Source organism: Leucoraja erinacea, chromosome 1 (assembly GCF_028641065.1).
Source record: "Leucoraja erinacea ecotype New England chromosome 1, Leri_hhj_1, whole genome shotgun sequence".
Classification (NCBI taxonomy): domain Eukaryota; kingdom Metazoa; phylum Chordata; class Chondrichthyes; order Rajiformes; family Rajidae; genus Leucoraja; species Leucoraja erinaceus.
Window position 1 is genome coordinate 61,283,386 of NC_073377.1, and position 27,660 is coordinate 61,311,045.

A 27,660-nucleotide genomic window follows, 5' to 3' on the forward strand; every position below is an offset into this window, starting at 1 on the left:
CATCTGCCACTTATTTTCCCACTTCACCTGTTCAAGTCCTTCTGCAGACATCCTGTTTCCTCTACACCAACTGATCCTCTGCCTATCTTTGTATCATTCGTAAACTTGGCCACAAAGCCATCAATTCCATCAACCAAATCACTAATATACAGCGTGCAAAGCAGCGGAACCAACACCGACCCTTGCAGTGCACCACTCGTCACCGGCAGCCAATCTAAGAAAGCCTTAATTTTGCCGCTCATTGCCTTCTACCTTTCAGCCAACCTTCTATCCATGTTAATACAACAGGCTCTTAACCTTAAATGTGGCACTTTATCAAAGGTCTTCTGAAAAATCACGTAAACAACTTGCACTGACTCTCCTTCGTCTGTCCTGCTATTTACTTTCTCAAAGAATGCCAATAGCAAGATCACCCCTTCCCAAAACCATGCTGACTTTGGCCTATTTTATCATGTACTTCTAAGTACTTGGAAACCTCATCCTTAATAATGGTTTCTAAAATCTTACCAACCACTGAAATAAAACTAACTGGCCAAAAGTTTGCCCTCTTTTCCCTCACTCCCTTCTTGAACAGTGGAGTAACATTTGCCATTTTCCAATCCTTGAGTACGACTCCTGACCCTGGTGATTCTTGAAAGATCAGTACTAATGCCTCCCCAATCTCTAAAGCTACCTCTTTCAGAACCCTGTGATGTAGTCCATCTGATCCTGATGACATATTCACCTTATTCAGCTTCTGAAGCACCTCCTCCTTAGTAATAGCAACTCCACTAAGTGCTGCCCCCCGCCCCCCCGACTCTCTTGAATTTCTGACAAGTTGCTAGTGTCTTCCACTGTGAAGGGTAACGTAAAATCGGTATTGCATTTGTCCTCCATTTCTTTATTCCCCATTTCTACATCTCCAGCATCATTTTCCAGCAGTTCAATGTCCACTCTTGCCCTTCATAGATCTGAAGAGACTTTTGGTATCCTCTTTTATATTATTGGCCAGCTTGTTTTCATATTTTATATTTCATCTTTTCTCTCCTTTGATAATTTTTAAAAGCTTCTCAATCCTCTAGCTTGCTGCTAATCTTTGCAATATAATATGCCTTCTATTTTACTTTTATGCTGTCTTTGACTTCCTTTGTCAGCCACATTCGCCTCATTCTCCCCTTAGAATCTTTCTTTCTCTTTGGAATGAAAAGATCCAGCATCTTCCGCATTATACCCTGAAACTCCTGCCATTGCTGCTGTACCATCATTCATGCTAGGGACACTTACCAACCGACTATAGCCAGGTCCTCCCTTTTGCCTCTGTAGCTACCTTTACTCAACAGTAATAACAACACATTTGATTACATCTTCTCCCTCTCAAACTGCACGTTGCATTTTATCAAATTATGGTCACTACCCCCTAGTGGCCATTAGACAACACCAAATCCCGAATTGTCTCTTCCCTCAACTACAAGATGCTCTAAGAAGCCATCTCATAGACACTCGACAAATTCCTTCTCTTGGAATCCAGTACAAACCTGATTTTCCCAGTCGACCTACATTTTGAAATTCCCCATGGCCACTGTAACATTACCTTTCTAACATGCCGATTGTATTTCCTGATGTAATTTGTACCCTACATCCTGGCTACTGTTCGGAGGCCTGTATATAACTCCAATCAGGGTATTTTTACCCTTGAGGTCTCTTATTTCTACCCACAAGGATTCACTGGCATCTGATACTGTGTCATCCCTTGCTAAGGATTGAATTTCATTCTTATCAGCAGACCCTCTCTGCCCACCCGCCTGTCTTTTCGATAGGATATGTACCCTTGGATAATTCAGCTCCCAGCTCCAATCCCCTTTCAGCCATGTCTCTGCGATGCCCACAACGCCGTGCCTACCAATTTCTCACTGTGTTATAAGCTCATCCACCTTGTTCCAAAGACCGTGTGCATTTAAATATACCACCTTCAGTTTAGTATTCACTAAACCTCTTGTCAAATTGGCCCCTATTTTGCCTGATCATAGACTGTTATCCATTTTTAAACTTTCTGCCCTATTACTTCTTCTGGAGACTTCAGTTACCTCTCCTGCACTCTCCTTCCCTTTAACTTCATCCATACATTTCCGTTACATTGAACCCATCCCACTAGTTTGTTTAAAGCCCTTCTTATTTCTGTTCTACTTGAAATCCATTCTTTTTTACCCTCTCTTGTGTGATCATCCGATTCTGAACAGTGCCTATATATCCCAAGTCTTCCCTTCTTGTTCAGCATGTGTCTATTTCCATCCCTAAATCCCACAGAATAAGGCAAAATATTAATATGCTAGGCATTCATATGGTTGCATAATGTCAATGTCACAGCACAGTTATCAAGATATTAAACCCATAATTTTCTGAGTGCATTGTGAAATCCCTTTGGCAATTTATTTGTGTTAAAGGCACAAAGTAAATGCAACAATAAATTACAGATGGAGAACATCTGAAACAAAAATATAAATATTGGAAAAAAATAATGAACTAGTCAAGTAGCAAATCAGTTTTATCTGTAAATAAAACAGTCGTTACATTTCACATTTGGCTTATCACATGGATTGAATTTGATGATGAGTGCATATCTGAATCATTTACTTGTCTGTTTATTCTATCAGTGCACTTTTGGATATTAAAGATTCACCACATTAAACTAATGTAAATATTTCCAATGTCAGTACTGAACAGGACTTGTAAGTTCCTGGCAGCATACAGGTCTGAAATGATTTGAATTCTATTGCTATTAGTTTTACCACAGCTCAACAGATAATATTGCAGAGTATTAACATTCCAGTTGATTGAAATTCTAATTGAGAGATGTTGGCAGTCCTTAACCATCCTGCAGGATAAAGAAAACTGATCTTCGAGCATTTATTTCATGAAAATAGAAGGGTTGCCGTGCTCCTATTAGAAGAGAATTGCCTCCCTAATAACATGAACAAGTATGGTGTGATGAACACATAACCCAGACAGCTCTTCTGGATGAATGAAAATGCCATTGAATGAAGAACATTGTGGAAGTTTCTTAAAGCTAGGATCGATTTTTTTCTTAACTGAAAAAATGTTAATAGTAATGTTAATGGCAATTTAGAGACCATACCTATTTCAATTTCTTTAAAAAAATCAAAAACATTACTGAGCAAATTATAACATTTATACAGTTTACTTCATTACAGCAAATTAATTGAGATTTGGTGAAAGCAAAATCTAGCTCGCATTGAGATGCAGAATGATGAGATATAGTGTTTCAATTCTACTTCGTGGACTAAAATGCTTCTATGGCATATTAAGAAAGTTTGAGTTTTAATGACTTCAGATATACAGGAAACATGTCCTTTGGCCCACCGCGTTCCCGCCAACCAGTGATCACCCCTGTACACTAGCACTATTTTGCACACCTGGGACAATGTACAATTTTAATCAAAGCCAATCAACATACAAATCTGTATATCTTCGGAGCGTGGAGAGAAACCGGAGCACGCAGAGAAAACCCATGCGTTCACGGGGAGAACGTACAAACTCCATGCAAACAGCACCTGTAGTCAGGATAGAACCCGGTTCTCTGACTCTGTAAGGCAGTAACTCAACAGCTGCGCCACTGTGCCGCCCCTATACACTCCGATGGTTAAGATGAAATAATCTGTCACATCTGATGGCAATTATAAATTCATCAAAATCTACACGAGAAATAACAGACATTTCATGTTTTTATTGTTGATTTAACGTTTCACTTGGTAAATTCAAATAATATATTTTAAATGCATTTTATGCATTTTATGCTCGTCAAGTATTATACTGATAGGAAGGTGGATGAAAAAGCAATGTCATACAGCAACAGATATTTAAAAGTTTGTATTTCACTAATATTTTATATTCTAGTCAAGTCATTTTTATTGTTCGAGATGCATTTTTTTTCTTACCTGCAGACCGAACATTGTCGTTGGGGCTGAAGTGCAGTGAACATCACAACCACGGAGTAATTACGAGGAGGGGCCTTAACAAATCTACGGAATTTGTCCCCATTCATTCGAATGACTGAGCGCCTGGAGCTCCATTCCATTAGTTGCTCCACTTTCTCTGCCTGGAGGTTCTGGCATTAAATACAGAACAATGAGAAAAAGACAATAAGATCTTTAGCATCACAAAATGTCGGGTTGTGGAAAATATTAAAGTCACAACAATGAAAGGAGCAGTTGAGGTAAAAATATTAATTAAACTGTTAAAATATTGTTCTTGCCCTTTAATCAAACAATTTTACAGAGACGAGGAGAAAAAAGTATCATTGTCATGGTAAATAATAAAACGGATTGTTAAAAAGAAAATGTGCTTTAACTGCATACTACTGATTTATTCCTGGGTTATCCAGCTGAGAGTCTATTTTTCATCAGTGAAGCATGGTAGCAATTATTTTGCAGATCATTTCATAATTCTGCTAAGCACTTCCCATCACGAGTCACCTTGTGATCTCAATGTAATTTCCATATGAAGGATGCAATGGATGACATTACTCCTCATGCCATGCTCCTTTTGGATGGAGGGAAGACACAAAGTGCTGGAGAAACTGAGCGGGTCAGGCAGCATCTCTGGAGAACACCTTATCCTGCACAATATTTCCGGTCGAGACCCTTTTTCAGAGCCTTGTGTCTACACTTTGTCCTCAGGAGGCCTGTCTTTGAGCACTCCTAGGAGCACTTGGACTGACTCCCACAGTGCCAACTGAGAGACCAGCAGAATACATAGAATATGTATCTGGATCTTGGGCTTCCCTACCTCACTTGCATGAAAACAGTCCAACTATATTTCCCCAGCTGTGCACTTCACCATCTAAATGCTCCCCTTTGCCGATTATGACATTGATACTTTCTTGAAAAGCCTGATCTTTTTATTTGGTGGTCCTGTTATTTTCAGCACATTTCATTCAAAAGTCAACCAAACTAAAGTAAAAAATTGAATAATTCCAAATGCAATTCATCAGTTTCATCAAAAGCAGGAATTTGCAATATCTTACTCAAGTTTACAATACGCTATGTCTGAAGTCAGCTGAGGCTATGCATCTGAGAATGAACTGCTTTATTGAACTTTCACTAAATTAAGTACATAGCCTATTTGTGAGTTTTTGATGTTGTCAAAATTAAGATATTGATTATATCCTAGATTCACAGGCACGTTAAAAATGTCTTTAATTTGCTAAGAAACGGACTAAAGTAAATCAATGTTCCTAGTAAATGAATGTATATAGTTATTAAAGTGGGAGACACTAAGGGATACTAAACTCAGATTGACTCTAATGGACATGATTTGTCACCCACAAGAAAATATGGGATTTGTGTGCAAATCTTCAAGGCTGGTTGCCAGGCTCAACCCAATATCTTGACAATGTTCTGATTATGAACTCTGCATGGAATCCAGCAGCAGATTATAAATTTCTGGTAATTGTCCAACAGTTACACTGGTAATTCAATAGCTAACTATTGGACCAAACACAATGGACATGTCTTGTGGACAGTCCATATTATGGTTGAAAAGGTGCTTGATGTCCTAAAGCATATGCAGATAAATCTCCTGCTTATGATCAGATATATCCAAGGACACTGTGGGAAGCTAGAGAAGAAATTGCAGGAGTCCTGGCTGATATATATGTTTGTCACCATTAGACACAGGTGAGATGCTGGAAGACTGGAGAGAGGCTAATGTTATGCCTGTATTTAAGAAGGGCTGCAAAGAAAAGCCTGGAAAATATAGACCAGTGAGCTTAACATCTGAGGTAGGCAAGTTACTGGAGAGAATTCTGACAGATATAAACCCATAACAACATTTAAAAGGCACTTAGACAGGTACTAGGTTAGGAGAGGATCAGAGGGACATGGGCCGGGCCATACAAGTGTCGATGGGGCATTTTGGTCTGCGTTGACCTGTTTTCATGCTGTTTGACTCTATGACTCTATCAGACCTTCCAAAACCATTCAGCAGGCCGGGCAGTATATGTGGGTAGTCAGCATTTCAGATAAATGACCTATCATTAGAACTGGAAAAATGAAAAAAAGCTTTTTTTTGGTTTATTCTTTTCCTGTGTACCGAGATGCAGAGAAAAACTGTCCAGTCAAATCATACTACACATGAGTTCAATCAAGCCATTACACATTAGATGGGCGGGGGTGTGGGATCTTGTGCAGGACAGAGGTACGTGAGAGGCTAGAAGTTGGTATGGAGGGTGGTGTGGGAAATGTTAGTGGACAGAATAGGCAGGTGAAAGATGGAGAGCGAAGAAGGAGGGTTGGTTTAAACTGCACGTATTTTAATGCAAGGGGCCTAAAGGGTAAGGCAGATGAGCTTAGGGCATGGATGTAGATCAATCACTATTGCTGATTTGATCCGTGCCTGGTTTTACTATTGCCAACTCGATCCATGATCCATGCGGGTATGCGGTTAGCAAGATGCGGTCTTCAGTCTGATATTGATGTGAAACCCTACGGAGGCTATTGCTATGGTCTCTGTATGTTATTTGAATATTAAATAACTTTTTATGTGGTTAAGCGATGTGGTCATTACTGCTTTAAACATGGTGTCAGAAGCATACTTTCAGAAAGACTTTGGCTATTATTTTATGAGTTTTCCAGAGTTTATTCATGACTCAGATATGGCCAAAGCATTTTGAAAACCGCACCCGCTTGTCTTCGACAGCTACATCGGAGAGCGGTGGTGCATCTTCGAAGAACAGTATGTCAAACCACCTCGGGCTCGTGCAAACATGCTTCTCAATCACGCAGGACAAGAAACATACGAACGAGCAAAGTAGTTTGTATATGCAAGGGCAATAACTCATCCTTCCGTTGATGGAGCGCTTCCAGTCGTTACCCATGCTGAATCGGCGAACGACCCTGAATGTCACAAATTTCGACAGTTGTGTAGCCCCCAGACCAATCCTATCATCGAACGAATGAAACATAGAAAAATAGAAAATAGGTGCAGGAGTAGGCCATTCGGCCCTTCGAGCCTGCACCGCCATTCATTATGATCATGGCTGATCATCCAACTCAGTATCCTGTACCTGCTGTCTCTCCATACCCCCTGATCCCCTTAGCCACAAGGGCCACATCTAACTCCCTCTTAAATGTAGCCAATGAACTAGCCTCAACTACCTTCTGTGGCAGAGAATTCCAGAGATTCACCACTCTCTGTGTGAAATTTGTTTTTCTCATCTCGGTAAGACTTCCCTCTTATCCTTAAACTGTGACCCCTTGTTCTGGACTTCCCACACATCGGGAACCATCTTCCTGCATCTAGCCTGTCCAACCCCTTAAGAATTTTGTAAGTTGAAGTTCAACTCACAGAACTCGAATGATGGTGAGACGATTGAATAATTTATCTGTGTTATTAAAAATCAGCAAGGAGCTGCAGATTTAGTGCGCACTGCAATGAGCTTATTAGAGGCAGACTATTGTGTGGTCTTGCTTGTGATAAGCTAAGGAAAAAACTGATCTGCGATCCTGACTTAAATTTGGATAAGGCTGTCTCCATGTGCGAGAATTATGAGCTAATTATTCGTAACACCAGAATGCTAACTGATGCACAGCGTTCAACCTTAGGTGTCGATGCTGTCGAGGCCAGATTTCAAAGACAATGTAAGCCTGAGATAGCGATGAGAGTCCAGCTTGATAAGCCTGTGATTCGATTTATTACTGAGTGCACTAATTGTGGAGGTACTCATGCTGCAAAGAGGGAGAAATGTCCCGCTTTGACCAAATTTGCCACGGCTGTAAAAGACAAAATCACGTAATCGGATGTATTCGTAGATCTCCTCAATCTCCGTAATGTTCCACGCGACTCAACACTCGGTTCTCCAGCACAACGCTTGATGTCCAGACAGACACGTACCACTCTTCCCATCTCAAAGCAACTACCACAGCCACACGTTTACGAGCCACAGATTGGTCAGGCTCAACTTCACCATAAACGGCTGACACAAAAGGCATGCTACGATCGATCAAGCCGACCACTAAAACCATTGATGGAAGTCTAGACTGTCAGTCTACAAACCCAGGAAGGATATAATCGCGTGGGCACGGTCAAGGGGATAAGCCTGGAGCCAGGATCCTATTTGGTTCAGTCAGAAGGAGGTCTCTACAGATGAAACCGGAGACATATCCTATCGGTAAACAAACTGGTACCGTCGCAGCAAATCCCATACGATTTTATGGATGACCTGGATGACATGTTGTGGACAGAAGATGGAAATGCTCTTCTAAATGATAGACATGTAACAGCAAACCGTGAGCAGTTTTGGAATCAAGAGCCCATCTCTACACCAGTGAAAGAACCGCCAGCGGGATCGGTGTCGGTGGAGAAATCACCGGTAAAGCCACCTGTAGAGAAATTACTCGTGAAACCTGTGGCAGTCGAGAAATCACCTATGAAGAAATTGCCTGTGAAGGTTGTGCCTGTGGTGGCATCACCTGTAAAGAGTACCACAGAAGGGTCATACTGGACGCGTGCAGGACAGGTCTGCAAGTCGAATCCCAGATACAAAGACGATCACTAAATGTGACTCTGACGTTACTCTATCGTACTGTATGTTACGTTGTTGTAGTTTGTGGTTAATTTTTATAGCTTTACTAGACCAAGTGCAGACCCGTTGGGTCTGCTCCCCCAACGCACTCGCTCATTACCTGGAGCCCCCATGGGAGGCGTGGTCCTCCAACTCAAGCCGTTCCCGAACGTAAGATTCCAGCTCCCCCTTGCCTCCCTCAGCAGTGAGCTTAAAAAAAATTCCAATTGCACTTCCTCTGCATTTTGCAATAGCTATTCGTCCTCCCCATCCTGTGAGGTGAAAGGTTGTGTTTTGTTGCAACATTGTATCAATGTGTATTGGAAGTTGGCAGGAATAACTTTAATGAAAAATGTGAATCAGAATATGTATGCTCCCCCAATGGTGTGGTCTCCCAATGCAATATTCCACCACTCAGCTGTTCCCCCAACACAACTTAACCTGTTCCTGAACGTAAGGTTCCAGCACTCCCCTGCCTCGCTCTGCAGTGGACTTTACAAAAAATTCCAATTGCACTTACCCTGCCTGCTGCAGCAGTTCCAACTGCAATAACGATTGGCCCAATAACTATTGCCAACCCGATCCATGATCCACTATGCATGCTGAGTTTCAACTATGTCATCTGTGGTATGCGGTTAGCTAGGCTCGCTCTTCAGTCTGATATTCATGTGAAACCCTACGGAGGCTATTGCTATGGTCTCTGTGTGTTATTTGAATATTAAATAACTTTTTATGAAGTTAAGCGACTTGTGGTCATCACTGCTTCATACAATGAATAGGTGCGAGTGACTGGGACGTTGTAGCCATGACTGAAACCTGGTTATGGGAGTGGCAGGATTGGCATAGGAGCTTCAGGAGAGACAGGGGTGAGGGTAAAAGAGGAGGAGGGGTTGCATTAATGGCTAATGAGGATGTGACGGTTGTGTTCAGAGGTGATATTATGGACGATTCGTCTAGTTTAGATTAGACATACAGCATGGAAACAGGCTCTTCGGCCCACTGTGACCTCACTGATCAGCGATCCCCGCACATTAACACGCATTAGGGCCAATTTTTACATTTACCAAGCTAATTAACCTACAATCCTGTACGTCTTTGGAATGTGGGAGGAAATCGAAGATCTCGGAGAAAACCCATGCAGGTCACGGGGAGAACGTACAAACTACGTACAGATATCACCCGTAATCGGGATCGAACCGGGGTCTCCAGCGCTGATTTTGTTGTAACGGTGGGGCAGCGGTATAGTTGCTGCCTTACAGCAAAATGCAGCACCAGAGACCTGGGTCCGATCCCGACTACGGGGTCTGTCTGTACGGAGTTTGTACATTCTCCCCGTGACCTGCATGGATTTTCTCCAAGATTTTCGGTTTCCTCCCACATTCCAAAGACGTACAGGTTTGTAGGTTAATTGGCTTGATTAACTGACTTGATAAATGTAAAAAAAAATTGTCCAGTATAAAAAAAAAAATTCTAACTTCCAGTATAGTCCCTGGTAGACTCTTCGGAAGGTACAAGGTGCAAGGTAAGGCAGCAACGCTATCGCTGTACCACCGTGACTGCCCAAGCAGTAGTTTGAGGATGTAGTTGAGGCTGGGATTATCCCATCGTTTAAGAAACAATTAGGCAGGGACATGAATAGGGCAGGTTTGGAGGGATATGGACCAAGCGCAGGCAAGTGGTCCTAGTGTAGCTGCGACATTGTTGGCCGGTGTGGGCAAGTTGAGCCGAAGGATCTGTTTCCACACTGTATCACTCTATGAACTTTTGACTATTTACAATGAATAGCGCAGAGAAAATAAAATGCCAGATTGCTACTATATTTGACACATGATGTTTTGATATAGGGGCATGGTGGAGAACAGATGGATTTCCCATGATAGGATGTAGACCAAAGTTATCAAGGTGACAATTTATTTTAAAATACAGTAGTTAGAGAGAGACAGAAGAGAAAAGAAGCAAAATAACAAATTGAAATGGAAATATGCAGCTAGTTGGCTAGCTGAAATTGTTGAATTTAATATCAAGTCTTAAGGACTACAATGTTCCTATATACTGCAGAAGCAGAGATACTATTCCTCGAACTTAAATCGTGCATTGTTGGAATTAGGTCAGAGACCAAAGACAAAGAGTGTGAGTGAGTCAAGGAATTAAAATGACAGGCAACTGTAAACTCAGGATCACATATGTACATTGTAAAAGGTGCCTGGCAAAACAGTCACATAGTCTGTATTTGATTTTTCCAAGGTCGAGGAGACCACAATATCAGCGTCAACATAAACACTGATATCTGTCAGCAATAAATCAACTATTTCACTTCTCATAACACTTTTTTATGCAACCAAGGGAGATATAACTATCTTTTCTTCATCAACCAAGAACCGGACGGAAGTACACTTGTACGGTCTGGATAATACAGAGGTGGAGCTGGCTCATTCACAGGCAGGATATGTTGTCTGTTATGCCTGTTGGTACACTCATCAGCACTGACCAGATATGAGCGTGGCTCAGAAGCAGTTCCAGAAATTACACCGATACAGTCATGGCCTTTGTCAGTCTGCAAACAAACCATCTGACCCTTGGTTAATGTGGCAGCGGCCTACTTGTTTTGTCATATGACCGTTTTTGAATGTCACGCTTTTGTTGTAATCTGGACTGGACTTCCGATGGTGGAACCACCTGTGGGATCAATGCCTGATCCGTCATAGGCACCATGGCCCGGGTCTGCCTCGACAATAAATGTTGAGCAGGTGAGCACAAAAGCGGGAGAGGTTGCGTAAGTTGAGTAGATCCAGGAACACGTCGGAATTAGCTCTGTACGAACGTTCCATGTGCACAGCTCGCTCAGCTAGTCCATACGACTGGATATTCAGGGCTGCTGGTGATGTGGCGAAAACCCCAGCGTGCAGCAAACTCCTTGATGTGTTGGCTGGTAAATTGACTGTCGTTATCAGATAACAGTATGCACGGAGCTCCGTGGTCTGCAAAATGGCGAGCAAGCTTTAAAACTACCCCGCGAGAAGTGGGGCTGCTAAGAAAATCAATGTCAAACCATCCAGAATACGAATCAACAAGAACCAGGTACTGCTTGCCATGCCATTCAAATATGTCAGTTGCCATTGTAGACCACGGAAGGGCAGGAGCCGGATGTGAAAGAAGTGGTTGCTTTTGTTGATGAGGTGCCAAGCTGTTACACACTGCACAGAACGCCACATTCTCGGTGATGTATTCGGCCATTCCAGGCCAGTAAAATATGTTTCTTGCCCGTAGGACGGTAGCTTCAGTGCCTGGATGCCCTGTATGGATAGCGTTAAAACACTTGCTGTGCAGTGAAGCAGGGACCACAGCCTTGTGTTCTTTTACAATAATGCCATCCTGCAGCACTAGCTCATCACGGACGTCAAAGAAAGGCAGCGCAACGTTGTATTGTTTGTCTGGCCAGCCGCGCTTAATCACGGAGGCCAGCGCCGGAAAATACTGTCAGCAGCAGTGTGGGCAACCAAGTCCTCCATACAGGACGAGGGAATAAAAGACACAGTCATTACGATAACGTCATCATCCGGCGAGGATGGACTCTCACAGGTCTTCCGGGGTGCACACGAGAGAGTGTCAGCCAGGTGCATATCCATACCACGTTTGTAGGTCAGAACAATGTCATATTTTTTAAGCTGCAGCAGCATTCGCTGTAGGTACCTTGGAGAGGCATGAATAGGTTTGTTAAAGATGCTGATCAGAGATTGGTGGTCAATTTCAATCATGACCGTTTGTCTGAAGATAAAGTCGTTACATTTCTTGCAGGTGAAAACGACCGCCAACAGCTCTTTCTCATATCATTGTTCTGTGTCAGTCTTAGTGTGCGAGGCATCGGCAACAGGTTTATTGCTGCTATCGTCATTTTGAAGACATGTGTGTTGTGAAGTGTCATGTCAGAGTGAGCGGTCGTTTAGGATCAAAGTAAGCAAGAGTAGGAGTACAAGACATCTGCTGCTTATGAGTGTCGAACACCCTCTGCTGTTGCTCGTGCCAGGTCCAAGCAGTGTCTTTGTGTGTAAGCTGGCGCAACGGGGCTGATATTTCACTGAAGTCTGGAATAAATGTGCTTAAGTAGTTCACCATGCCAAGGAATCTCTGCAGACCGAGCACGTCTGTGGGTGCTGGGAGCTCGTAGATAGCATTGGTTTTTGCCGGATCAGTTTTTAAGCCACCCTTGGTGAACACATGGCCTATGTATTTCACTTCACTTACCCTGAATTTGCATTTTTGAGGTTTAGCTTGAGGTTAATGGCCTTGGCGTGATCCAGGACCTTCGGCAGATTAGCATCGTGTTCTTCAACAGTTCGTCCCACAACGAGGATGTCATCCACTACAATGGAGCATGGGTAACCTGCAAACAGCTTCTCTATAGCTTGTTGAAATACTTCACTGGCAGAGCTTATGCCAAAGTGTATGTGAAATCTGTAACGCCCAAACGGTGTGCTGAAAGTGGTTAACCTGGAGGAATTGTGTTCAAGCGAAATCTGCCAGAATGAACTCTTGGCATCTAGTTCTCCATAATCCTTGACTCCCATGTAATCATTCCAAATCTGCCCATCCCATCCTTGAATCTATTGAATGATTCAGGCTTCACAATTTTTCAGGGATATAATATTCCAAAGACTCATGAGACAAGAGATTACCTTTCATCTCCATCCTACGCGGACTATCCCTTATTCTGAAAGTATTGTCCTGATTCTGATCTCCCACAAGGAGAAACCGCCTCTGATTCGATGGGTTTACAAAGTAACACTGAAAGAGAATGAACAAACTGTGTGGTGCAGAAATGAACCCATAAAAGCCTGACTTATCCTTGTCATTCGTGGTGCCTATCGTGGTAGGCACCACTGTGTTAATCTTTTCAGAAAGCATTTGATAAGGTCCCATGTAGGAGATTAATGGGCAAAATTAAGGCACATGGTATTGGGGGTAGAGTGCTGACATGGATAGAGAAGTGGTTGGCTGACAGGAAACAAAGAGTAGGGATTCATGGGTCCCTTTCAGAATGGCAGGCAGTGACTACTGGGGCACCGCAAAGCTCAGTGCTGAGACTGCACCTATTTACAATATACATCAATGATTTGGATGAAGGGATTCAAAGTAACATTAGCAAATTTCCAGATGACACAAAGCTGGGTGGCAGTGTGAACTGTGAGGAGGATGCTATGAGAATGCTGGGTGACTTGGACAGGATGGGGGAGTGGGCAGGTGCATGGCAGATGAAGTTTAATGCAGATAAATGTGAGGTTATACACTTTGGTAGCAAAAACAGGAAGGCAGATTACTATCAAAATGGTGTCAAGTTGGGAAAAGGGGAAGTACAACGGGATCTGGGGGTCCTTGTACATCAGTCTATGAAAGTAAGCATGCAGATACACAGGCAGTGAAGAAAGTGAATGGCATGTTGGCCTTTACAACAAGAGGAATCTAATATAGGAGCAAAGAGGTTCTTCTGCAGATGTACAGAGCCCAAGTGAGACCACACCTGGAGTATTGTGTGCAGTTTTGGTCCCCTAATTTGAGGAAGGACATTCTTGCTATTGAGGGAATGCAGCGTAGGTTTACAAGGTTAATTCTCGGGATGGCGGGACTGTCATATGCTGAGAGAATGGAGCAGCAGGGCTTGTACACTCTGGAGTTTAGGATGAGAGAGGATCTCATTGAAACATATAAGATTGTTAAGGATTTGGACATGCTGGAGGCAGGAAACATGTTCCCGATGTTGGGGGAGTCCAGAACCAGGGGCCACAGTTTAAGAATAAGGAGTAAGCCATTTAGAACGGAGACGAGGAAACATTTTGTCTCACAGAGAGTGGTGAGTCTGTGGAATTCCATGCCTCAGATGGCGGTGGAGACAGGTCCTCTGGATGCTTTCAAGAGAGAGCTAGATAGGGTTCTTAAAAATAGCAGAATCAGGGGATATGGGGAGAAGGCAGGAACGGGGTACTGATTGGGGATGATCAGCCATGATCACATTGAATGGCGGTGCTGGCTTGAAGGGCCGAATGGCCTACTCCAGCACCTATTGTCTATTGTCTATTGTCCTGTATCGTTCCCAATCCTTAATTTGAAATTATAATGGTGTATCTTCAGCGATGTAACTGAAATTTGACATTGTAATAATATCTTCCTCCACCAGTTCCTCTAGCAGCTCATTTTAAATACTCAGCCCCCTCAGTGGTCAAATACGTACCCCTCAGATCTCCTTTACACTTCCTCACACTTCACCTTAACTCTGCACCCTCTTGCTTTAGAATCCCCTGCCTGGGAAAATCTATCCTATCTTGCATAATTTATAAATCTCTACAAGGTCTACTCTCAGCCTCCTGAGTCGCAGTGAGAATAAACACAGTTATTCAATCTCTCTCCTTATAACAACAATCCTCCATTACTGGCAACATTCTAGTGAATCACTTTTGCACTCTCTCTGTTACAACTACATCCTTCCCATAGCATGGTGACTAGAACTATACACAGTACTACAAAGGTAGTTTCATCAATGTTTTATACAACTGCAACATAATGACCGAACTCTTATACTCAATGTCTCTGCCGATGAAGGCAAGCATATCAAATGCTTTTCGCAATGCTGTCATCACTTACAGGCAGCTGTAGACTGAAAATCAAGTAGCAATTTATAATCAATATTCTGTTCGAACGTTAAAGAAATACATCAAGAAATACAAACTTTGGGAGCGGCAGGAGAAGGTTCGGTGATTGGCTGAAAGGTAAGCTCTTGGGAGTTTTGTTGTGTTCCCTCTCAGGAGCAGTTAGTTTAAAACTGGGCACAACCAGCTAGGAACTCATTCCTTCAAGTTTCGGCAGGAGGAAATTTGGCTGAAGAATTCAATTTGCAATTTGCAAATTCAATTTGCAAATTGAATAATTGGTTGTGGCAAATTGGGCAATTTGCCAGCCAATATAAACAAGGTTTGCTGTCGGGAACGCCTAGTCGAGGTAAGTGTCTTGTGCGGAAAGTGCGAGTCTTTGGCTCGAGAGTCTTCGGCGAGGAGGCTGAGGAGAGGAGACTACGCAAAAAGCTGCAGAGGATGGGTGAACACATGAATGGTAAGATGTGTCAGTGTGATGCTTGCAGGATGTGGGAGGCCAGGGACACCAATGGAGTCTCAGGCTGCTACAACTGTGGTAAGTGTGTCCAGGTTCAGCTCCTGAAGGACCGTGTTAGGGCACTGGAGAAGCTACTTGATGACCTCCGGGCCATCTGGGATAATGATAGTTTCCTCGACAGGACCTACAGTGAGGTTTGTCATGCCAAGGATACAGGAAGAACGAAGAGGTGTGACTGAGAAAAAGGGTGCTAACCATGGAGTCCAGGAGACCTAGCTGTCTGTGCCTAATGAAAACAGGTACGCCGTCTTGGGAGCTGTCGGGGGAGACAATTCTTCCACTCTGAGCTGCGGACAGGTCAGTGGCTCCAATCCCAGAGATGAGACTCGACCGGCGAGACCGATGTTGGGCAGTGCCATAGTGGTGGATGGCTGTTTGCCAGGTTGGAGGCAGGTGACTAGTGGGGTGCCTCAGAGATCTGTGTTGGGTCCACTGTTGTTTGTCATGTACATCAATGATCTGGATGAAGGTGTGGTAAATTGGATTAATAAGTCTGCAGATGATACTAAGATAGGTGGTGTTGTGGATAATGAAGTAGATTTCCAAAGTCTACAGAGAGATTTAGGCCATTTGGAAGAATGGGCTGAATGATGGCAGATGGAGTTTAATGCTGATAAGTGTGAGGTGCTACATCTTGGCAGGACAAATCAAAATAGGACGTACATGGTAAATGGTAGCGAATTGAGGAATGTAGGTGAGCAGAGGGATCTAGGAATAACTGTGCATAGTTCCCTGAAGGTGGAATCTCATGCAGATAGGGTGGTAAAGAAGGCTTTTGGTATGCTAGCTGTTATATATCAGAGCATTGAGTATAGAAGTTGGGATATAATGTTAAAATTGTACAAGGCATTGGTGAGACAAATTGTGGAGTATGGTGTACAATTTTGGTCGCCCTATTATAGGAAGGATGTCAATAAAATATAGAGAGTACAGAGGAGATTTACTAGAATGTTGCCTGGGTTTCAGCAACTAAGTTACAGAGAAAGGTTGAATAAGTTAGGTCTTTATTCTCTAGAGCGCGGAAGGTTAAGGGGGGACTTGATAGAGGTCTTTAAAATGATGAGAGGGATAGACAGAGTTGACGTGGACAAGCTTTTCCCATTGAGAATAGGGAAGATTCAAACAAGAGGACATGACTTCAGAATTAAGGGACAGAAGTCTAGGGGTAACATGAGGGGGAACTTCTTTACTCAGAGAGTGGTAGCTGTGTGGAATGAGCTTCCAGTGGAAGTGATGGAGGCAGCTTCGATTTTATCATTTAAAAATAAATTGGATAGGTATATGGACGGGAAAGGAATGGAGGGTTATGGTCTGAGTGCAGGTAAATGGGACTAGGGGAAAATAATTGTTCGGCACGGATTTGTAGGGCCGAGATGGCCTGTTTCCGTGCTGTAATTGTTATATGGTTATATGGTGGGTGACTCCATTGTCTGAGTTGCAGACTGGAGAGCCTGTGGCAGCAGGTGAGACTCGAGGATGGTCTGTTGCGTCCCTGGTGCCAGGGTTCAAGATGTCACAAACCAAATTCCGAACATCCTCGAGAGGGAAGGTGAACAGCCGGCAGTAGTTGTGCACGTAGGCACAAACGACATAGGGAAAAAGAGGAAGGAGGTTCTGCCACGCGAGTTTAGAGAATTATGCCCCTGTCCCACTTAGGAAACCTGAACGGAAACCTCTGGAGACTTTGCTCCCCACCCAAGGTTTCCGTGTGGTTCCCGGAGGTTTTTGTCAGTCTCCCTACCTGCTTCCGCTACCTGCAACCTCCGGCAACCACTTTCAACCTCCAGGAACAGCACGGAAACCTTGGGTGGGGCGCAAAGACTCCAGAAGGTTCCGTTCAGGTTTCCTACGTGGGACAGGGGCGTAAGTGGGACAGGGGCATTACCTTCCACTACCTGCAACCTCCGGCAACCACCTTCAACTAGCTCTGTTGGTGAGGAAAGAAATTCAGTCCTTTGCAAGGGAAGACATTGAAACAGGAGATGTGGTCAGTATGGATAGAACTAAGGAATTGTAAGGGCAAAAATACCCTAATGGGACTTATCTACAGGCCCCCAAACAGTAGCCTGGATATAGGGTGTTAAAGAGTTAAAATTGTCATGTGGTAAAGGTAATGCTACGGTTGTTATAGAAGATTTCAAGGTGCAGGTAGACTGGGAAAATCAGGTTGGTACTGGACCCCAAGAAAGGGAGTTTGTGGAGTGCCTCCATGATGGATTCACAGAACAGCTTGTATTGGAGCTGACCAGGGAGAAGGCAATTCTGGGTTTAGTGTTATGCAACAAACCGGATTTGATAAGGGAACTTGAGGTTAAGGAGCCAATAGGAGGTAGTGACCATAATATGGTAAGTTTTAATCTACGATTTGAGAGGGAGAAGGGTAAATTAGAGATGTCAGTGTTACAGTTGAACAAAGGGGACTATGGAGCCATGAGGGAGGAACTGGCCAAAGTTAACTGGAAAGATACCCTAGTATGACAGTAGATGACAGTGGAACAACAATGGCAGGTATTTCTGGGAATAGTGCAGAAGGTGCAGGATCAGTTCATTCCAAAGAGGAAGAAAGATTCCAAGGGGAGTGAGGGGCGACTGTGGCTGACAAGGGAAGTCAGGGAAAGTATAAAAATAGAAGAGAAGACATACAGCATAGCAAAGATGAGCGGGAAGCCAGAGGATTGGGTAATGTTTAAAGTGCAACAGAAGATAACTAAAAAGGCAATACGGGGAGAAAAGATGAGGTACGAAGGTAAGCTAGCCAAGAATATAAAGGAGGATAGTAAAAGCTTATTTAGGTATGTGAAGAGGAAAAAATTAGTTAAGACCAAAGTTGGACCATTGAAGTCTGAAAAAGAAGAATTTATTATGGGGAACAAGGAAATGGTAGATGAGTTGAATAGGTACTTTGGATCCATCTTCACTAAGGAGGACACACATAATCTTCCTGATGTACTAGTGGCCAGAGGATCTGGGGTGACGGAGGAACTGAAGGAAATCCACATTAGGCAGGGAATGGTGTTGGGCAGACTGATGGGACTGAAGTCTGATAAATACCATCAAACACACACACACACACACACATGGGACTGAACTGGATGGAACATGTTGTCATCACAGGTGTTCCACGGCACGTCACTTTGCTTGTAACAGCACTACTTGTTATGTGGTATATTTATGGGGTATGTGTTATATGTGGGTATTGTTTTATGTGGGTTATGTGGTATCTATGGGGCACATATTTATTATGTGTTATATGTGGGTATTGTTTTATGTGGGTTATGTGTAAGTGGGGAACCATGCACAACTGGACAGGCACTTAAGCATTTCACCACTGGTTATACCTGTATAATTGAGTATGTGACCAATAAACTTAAACTTGAACTTGATATCCAGGGCCTGATGGTCTGCATCCCAGGGTACTTAAGGAAGTGGCTCCAGAAATCGTGGACACGTTGGTGATCATTTTCCAATGTTCTATAGATTCAGGAACAGTTCCGCTGGATTGGAGGGTGGCTGATGTTATCCCATTTTTTAAGAAAGGCGATGGAGAGAAAACAGGGAATTATAGACCAGTTAGCCTGACATCGGTGGTGGGGAAGATGCTGGAGTCAATCATAAAAGATGAAATTGCGGCATATTTGGATAGCAGTAACAGGATCGGTCTGAGTCAGCATGGATTTACGAAGGGGTAATCATGCTTGACTAATCTGGAATTTTTTGAGGATGTAACTAGGAAAATGGACAAGGGAGAGCCAGTGGATGTAGTGTACCTGGACTTTCAGAAATAATTTGATAAGGTCCCACATAGGAGATTAGTGGGCAAAATTAGGGCACATGGTATTGGGGGTAGAGTGCTGACATGGATAGAACATTTTAAAGAAGGAACTTCAGATGCTGGAAAATCAAAGGTAGACAAAAATGCTGGAGAAACTCATCGGGTGAGACAGCATCTATGGAGCGAAGGAAATAGGCAACGTTTCGCGTCGAGACCCTTCTTCAGATAGAAAATTGGTTGGCAGACAGGAAACAAAGAGTAGGGATTAACAGGTCTCTTGTAGAATGGCAGGCAGTGACTAATGGGGTACCGCGAGGCTCGGTGCTGGGACCGCAGCTATTTACAATATACATCAATGATTTAGAAGAAGGGATTCAAAGTAACATTAGCAAATTTGCAGATGACACAAAGCTGCGTGGCAGTGTGAACTGTGAGGAGGATGCTAGGAGAATGCTGGGTGACTTGAACTGGGTGAGTGAGCAGATGCATGGCAGATGCACTTTAATGTGGATAAATGTGAGTTATCCACCTTGGTAACAAAAACAGGAAGGCAGATTATTATCTAAATGGTGTCAAGTTGGGAAAAGGATCTGGAGGTCCTTGTTCATCAGTCAATGAAAGTAAGCATGCAGGTGCAGCAGACAGGGAAGAAAGCGAATGGCATGTTGGCCTTCATAACAAGAGGAGTTGAGTATAGGAGCAAAGAGGTCCTTCTGCAGTTGTACAGGGCCTAGGTGAGATCACACCTGGAGTATTGTGTGCAGTTTTGGTCACCTAATTTGCGGAAAACCTCAGAGGTCGGTGGAGGCCGGTGTAATGTCTTCTGTATGATCCTGTTGTGACTAGCACAATGAATGCACATCTGACATCTTGTAAGAAAAGTTTATTATATCCAACCACCAACATAAACAACTAGAAGGTCACTTGCCATCAGTCACGTGGCACAGGCACATTCCCCAGCTTGTACTCCTGGCCTCAAGAGGGCACTAGCATTTACACATTGATGATGAGTACAAATGTTTCAAGATGGCACTAGCATTTACATCACAACCCGTTTTCTGGATACTTTCAAAAGAGAGCTAGATTGGGCTCTTAAAGATAGCGGAGTCAGGGGATATGGGGAGAAGGCAGGAACGGGGTACTGATTAGGGATGATCAGCCATGATCATATTGAATGGTGGTGCTGGCTTGAAGGGCCGAATGTCCTACTCCTGCACCTATTGTCTATTGTCTATTTTATCACTTAAATTATCACAATGTTGGTAGGATATATTTTTAGTTCAGTTTAGTTTAGTTTAGTTTAGAGATGCAGGTTGGAAACTGGCCATTTGGCCCATCGAGTCCGTGCCGACCAACGATCAACTGTTATCCCAGTTTTGCACCTTGGGACAATTTACAGAGGCCATTAACCTAAAATCCTGCATGTCTTTGAAATGTGGGATGAAATCGGAGCACACGGAGAAAATCCTTGCAAACACAGGGAGAATGTACAAACACCGTTCGGATTGCATGCATAGTCAGGATCGAACCCGGGCAGCAACTCTAGAGGTGCGGCACTGATCTGATATCAAAGTGCAACCAGAGTTATTCCTTTGCTTCCTTTTCAGCTCATGGGAGTAGGGCAAATAATATATTGACCTCCAGGGATTAATGCTTTGTCAGATAGTGGTAAAGTAGAAATAACTGGGAAGAATCAGCTGTAAATAGAAATGGCTGAGGAATTGGGAAATATACTAATTTGTTGTCAACTGGGAATTCAAAAATAATTTTAGAGCACAATATGCGACAATAATTATTTCAGCTTCAAACTTAATTATAACCTATTTCACCATTAAGATTTCAGCCAATCAATAATTCTAACATGAGATCTATTTTATATGGCTACTCAACATTAAATGAGTTAAAAAAAATTGTTTTCATTTCACATTCAGTTTTTTTTTCACATTTCTAATATCTGCAGTTTATTTTTAATTTCCCTAGCCTTCAGTGATTTGTGCAAATAAATACACATCTCTTTATTCCTCCACAACTACGCTCCCTATTGAGAAAAAACACTGATGTCTTAGTTCCTGGAGTTCATTATCTTCTACTCATCCACTTAAATTCCACAGTTCTCACTGTCACCTACCTTGTGATACATCAGAAACCTCAGTGGTTATTTTTCTGTTATCCACAGATTCTATAACTTCTATAACAGGTAGTTTTGCTATAATGTGAGTGTAAGAAATTAATTGGATATAATACAAGTGATGCATTAGAGAGCAAATTGGATTATGTGTGCCAAATTGGTAATAACACAATTTTGTTTTGACAAGTTGAGAATAGTCCTTTAAAGAATGAAGAATACAAAATTAAGATGGCAGATTCTTGTGGAAAAACAATCCTGAGGCATTAAGAGAAATCATTAGGGTGGATTGAAGGAAGTAAATTCCTCTAGCTGAAGGATATAGGATTAATCTTGAAACATAGTCTAAAAACCAGAGGTGGGCCTTTCAGGATGGTAGATGTTTGAAACACTCTCCCAAAATTGGAAATTGGTGCAAAGTAACATGTTATTTTTCAATTTGTGATTGATATATTCTCACTGAACAAATGTTGTGGACTTCAACCGGAGAGTAGTTAGGTCTCAGAAAATTCATTGAATAGTGGAACCAGCAAGAATTCTGTCTGCAATCAACATTTTTCTTCTGTTATTCCACATATTTCGATTTATTAAATTCTGTGATATTTTCCTCAGTTAAATTATCTATTTACTTTCTAATTTTCAGATTGAGCATTGCATGTTGTGAAATATTTATATAAATGCCGACATTCCTTTTGATAATGTCTTTGACATATAAATCAAATTGGTGCATAATAAAACTGTGGTAAGAGGATTCAAAGAAACACTGTTTAATTTAAACAGTATAATACACATGAAATAAAGATGTAAAAATAAGTATGCAATGCATTTAGAAAGCATTGAAATGAATGCAATGACATGATTTAAACAATTTTCCAAACATGTCCATATATAAAATGACCTGCAATGATAGTCTAGACATCCTTTGAGCTCAAAATACACAGAGTATTCTTCATTAATAAATATTCATTTTTAAGATTTGGGCCATGGTAATAAAGCCAACATTTCTTGCCCTTGTTTAATGGTGCCAAACTGCTGCCATATTTCTGGTTTAGATACCCAACGCTGTCGGACAGGAAGTTCCAGGATTTAGACCCAATTGTCGTGAAGGACCAACAGATATATTTCCAACTCAGAATCTTCAATGGGAACTTGCAGAATGCTGTGTTTCTATACGCCTGCTATCCTTGCCTCCATGATGGTACAGATTGCATGTTTGGGACTTGTCATCTGAGTACTCTGGGCAAATACGTGTAGTGTCTTTGTAGATGGTACATATTACAGTAATTGTGCAACTGTGGTGGAGGAATTGGTTGCAAAAAAAAAAATCAAACTGCTGGAGGAACTCAACAGGCTGAGCAAAATTTGTGGTGAGAAATAAATTGTCGCGTTTTGGAACTCTCGTGCATGCATGCTGACTTTATTGTTTAACAAATATTCCTGTTCCGTGGCTTTATTCAGCGAGAACCTCATCAGTTTTAGATGTGCCTGCTAGTTCTCCTAGAAAGCCCCTCTGCACTCTTCATTCAACCAAGAATGATCAAAAATGAATGGCTTGGAAGATTGAAGAATATGCAAGCCAAAATGCTATATGTTGTGGTGGTATACATTTCTGCTCCTGCTGATGGTCCATGTTGCCCGATGAATGCCCAGTTTTGAGCTGCCAGTTGTGTTCTGAAACTATCCCCCATGAAATAAGATGGAAGTTATACTGAGTGTGATAACAGAACTTAGTCTCCACAAAGATTTTGGGTCTCCACAACACATAATCCTCCGCCATTTCCGCCACCTCTAACATGACCCCACCACTCGCCACATCTTCCCATCTCCCCCCATGTCTGCCTTCCGCAAAGACCGCTCCCTCCGCAACTCCCTTGTCAATTCTTCCCTTCCCTTCCGCACCACCCCCTCCCCGGGCACTTTCCGTTGCAACCGCAAGAAATGCAACACCTGTCCCTTCACCTCCCCCCTCGACTCCATTCAAGGACCCAAGCAATCGTTCCAGGTGCGACAAAGGTTCACCTGCATCTCCTCCAACCTCATCTACTGCATCCTCTGCTCTAGGTGTCAGCTGATTTACATCGGGGAGACTAAGCGTAGGTTGGGCGATCATTTCGCCGAACACCTCCGCTCAGTCCGCAATAACCAACCTGACCTCCCGGTGGCTCAGCACTTCAACTCTCCCTCCCATTCCCAATCCGACCTCTCTGTCCTGGGTCTCCTCCATTGCCAGAGTGAGCAACAGCGGAAATTGGAGGAACAGCACCTCATATTCCGCCTGGGGACCTTGCGTCCAGAAGGCATTAACATTGAATTCTCCCAATTTTGCTTGCCCTTACTGTCTCCTCCCCTTCCTTAACCCTTGAGCTGTCTCCTCCCACCCTCCTATCTGCCCGCCCTCGGGCTCCTCCTCCTCTCCTTTTCCTTCCTTCTCCCCCCCCCCCCCACCCCCCATCAGTCTGAAGAAGGGTTTTGGCCCGAAACGTTGACTATTTCCTTCGCTCCATAGATGCTGCTGCACCCGCTGAGTTTCTCCAGCAATTTTGTGTACCCTCTCCACAAAGATTGTTCGCCAAAGATAGACAAAAAATGCTGGAGTAACTTAGCGGGCAACATCTCTGCAGAGAAGGAATGGGTGACGTTTCGGGTCGAGAGTCAGGGCTGACTCAGTCTGAAGAAGGGTCTCGACCCATAACGTAGCCCTGATTCTCAATCTAAAAAAGGGTCTCGACCCGAAATGCCCGACTCAGTCTGAAGAAGGGTCTCGACCTGAAACGCTACCCATTCCTTCTCTCCAGAGATGCAGCCTGTCTCGCTGAGTTACTCCAGCATCTTGTGTCTATCTTTGGTTTAAACCAGCATCTGCAGTTCCTTCCTACAAAGATTGTCCGACAGTCAGGTTCTACCAATGGTATCATGGAAGGATGAATCTGGCACAGTAGACTGTTGAGGATGTGGTTGTAGATTTAAGTCTAATAATGGTTTCTTCACTATTTGTTACGATGTTACAATACTGGCCACTGGCCGTGTGCACTACTTTGGCACCTTTGAGGGGGGAGGGGGGGGAGGCAGGATTAAAATCCAGTTTTGTACTGCCAGTCGAAGGTGGATTTCCTCGGGCTGTTAGCTGATGAAGAAAAATCGATCGGACTTCCGTTCCCAGTATATTTTTTCAAAAAATTGCTGGACAATTTGATTAAATTAAAATGTGACTTCTAATGCCCTCAACGCCAACAACGTGACGGATCGCAAGAACGGGACAAAATAAAAGGTAAATTGTTTATTTTACATATAATCTTGCTTCTTGGGATGGCTTTAATCTAATTGTATGTTGCAAAAATATTATTTGGGCCCCATTCGAACCGCCAGGGTCTTTCCCGCTGATATGGGGTTTAAATTCACTGCAAATGCAACGTTCCAATCGATTGCGTTCCAGAAGCAAGATGATTAAAATGCCCTTTTTTTTGGACAATCATGTCATAAGTCAACTAAATTGTCTATATTTTGTGTTATTCTCCCTCCATGATCATTATTTTTAAACTAAGAACTCACAACAGTTTGAGTCACATGTTTTGTGCAAAAAACAATAATTTTGATTATATTTTGAGTGGTTGTTTCTGGATTAATTTATGGGAATTAAACATTAAATTCCTTCCATCTGGCATATAAATTCATGACAGTGAGATTTTAAAATCATGTTATATTGTGAATTCTTGTGTGAATGGGATTAGTTTGTTATTTGGATACTTAGGCTATTTAAAAAAATGTATCCTTTTCTTAAGAAATGGAACCTACAGGACATTCTTAATGGGAAAGTAGTGGGCAGAAAGGCATGTCAGTCTTGGTTTGAAGAGCAAAAACTTGTAGTTTACAATGCCAAAATTGAAAAGTTTAGTTGCTTATTGGTTACAATATGAGGAGTATGATGATGCTACTGATTATGATATGCCAATAATCTAGCTAGCAACTGACCTTCTTCATAAAGACTTGGTCTATTGCTAGAAATTGAAATTTATTTACCTATCTGTTACGGACTTGCAGCATATAATACAATAATATTAATGTTCTGATCTTGAGAATATCACTTTTGAATTTTCAAGGCAGTCTGGGTGTTTATTACTATTTCCATCACAACGGTCAATTTTGTAAATAGCTACAATTAACTAATTATATGCTTTAATTACAGGTCACCCAAGTAAGATCATGTATATTTGTTTCAGAATGCTTCAATCTATAATAACTGAAAATTTCATTCAGTTCTCTTAATGTTTAAGAAAGTTATGGGCTGTTGACTGTCCTTGATCACAGCTTTTGTGTTAAGTCAATGTAAAATAATAAATGCATTTATAACAAGAGGATTTCAGGATAGGAATTGCAGTTGTATAGGGCTCTGGTGAGACCACATCTGGAGTATTGTGTACAGTTTTGGTCTCCTAATTTGAGGAAGGACATCCTGGTGATTGAGGCAGTGCAGCGTAGGTTCACGAGATTGATCCCTGGGATGGCGGGACTGTCATATGAGGAAAGATTGAAAACAATAGGCTTGTATTCACTGGAGTTTAGAAGGATGAGGGGGAACATAGAAACATATAAAATTATAAAAGGACTGGACAAGCTAGATGAAGGAAACATGTTCCCAATGTGGGGCGAGTCCAGAACCAGGGGCCACAGTCTTAGAATAAAGGGGAGGTAATTTAAGGCTGAGGTGAGAAAAAACTTTTTCTCCCAGAGAGTTGTGAATTTATGGAATTCCCTGCCACAGCGGGCAGTGGATGCCAAGTCACTGAATGGATTTAAGAGAGCGTTAGATAGAGCTCTAGGGGCTAGTGGAGTCAAGGGATATGGGGAGAAGGCAGGCACGGGTTATTGATAGGGGACGATCAGCCATGATCACAATGAATGGCGGTGTTGGCTCGAAGGGTTGAATGGCCTCCTCCTGCACCTATTTTCTATCTATGTTTCTATGAAAAGCAATAGGGAACAAGATGCTAATTTCCAAGAATGAAAATGGCCATAACTTTTTTTAATACTGAAGATATGAATGTGAATTATGTGTTAAATTAAACCTATTTTTATGCTTTATCAAATGGGATAAATTGTAGACTTAATTTTTTTAATATCAAAATTTTGTAACATTGCTACTATTTGCCTCAGACCCAGTCTAGCAACCAGATCGTTCAGGACTTGGGCTTTATTATGACAATAAAGTATCATTCATTCATTGGTGAATGGTTGTTCTGCCCCTGCCAGAATGCCCTTACTATATTCAGTGTTTCTTTCAAGTGTCACTGAACGTAGAAGATCACTGATTGACCAGCTAAAGGTGGTGGAAATGAGCAGGTTTCCTTCAGCATGTTTGACTGGATGCAATGAGATTTCATGGAGTTGGATTCACTGCAGAAGGCTCCCAAGGCTACTCCCTCTCACCAGAATGCCACTGTGGTAATATCTCTCTAGTCCTTCAAATGGGACAGACGCAGGGATTATGATGGAAGGGTGTAGCACAAGGTCTGTAAGGTATGATTCTGTGAATACTCCTATGTCATACTGTTTGCTTGGCTGCTTCATGAGGCAGCTCTCCCAAATTAGATGCAAGTCCTCAGAGGTCTGTAAAAACAACTTTGCAAAGTCGACTGAAATAAGAGGGACACGGCTGTTTCTTACTTTGGTGCCGAGGTTGATGCCTGGCATCTGTCCAGTTTCCTTCCTTTCCTATGTAAACAGAGTGATAATGTGGCAAAGAATGCACATCTCCACAAGCACAAAAGGATTTGTGAGAACAATATTTCTGAGAAAGCTTCACAAAAATAATGATATGTACTAGGAGATGCAATAGTCATACTTTAGTAATCATTTGTGAGACAAATCAGCTGGTATAGAGTAGGATGTCTAAACATTGCTACCCTTGTTAAATATATGGACATAAATAAATACATTTGATCTTATCATTTACTAGTTCCATAAATAAGAAGCTTGGTATCTTTATTATCCATCTGTTAAAGATGTTGGTATTCGAGTAAAGAGCATACAAAAACCTAGCGATTAGATCCA

General features: G+C 42.4%; 1 protein-coding gene across 1 annotated transcript in view; it reads right to left on the reverse strand.

Annotated features, from left to right (window-relative positions):
* The window catches only part of tusc3 (tumor suppressor candidate 3), a 390,927-nt gene that overhangs the window by 260,421 nt on the left and 102,846 nt on the right, over positions 1-27,660 (reverse strand). Inside the window, exon 2 of the mRNA XM_055635574.1 lies at positions 3,933-4,102. Coding sequence (XP_055491549.1) covers positions 3,933-4,102 — 170 coding nt within the window. The remainder of the gene's footprint in view (positions 1-3,932; positions 4,103-27,660) is intronic.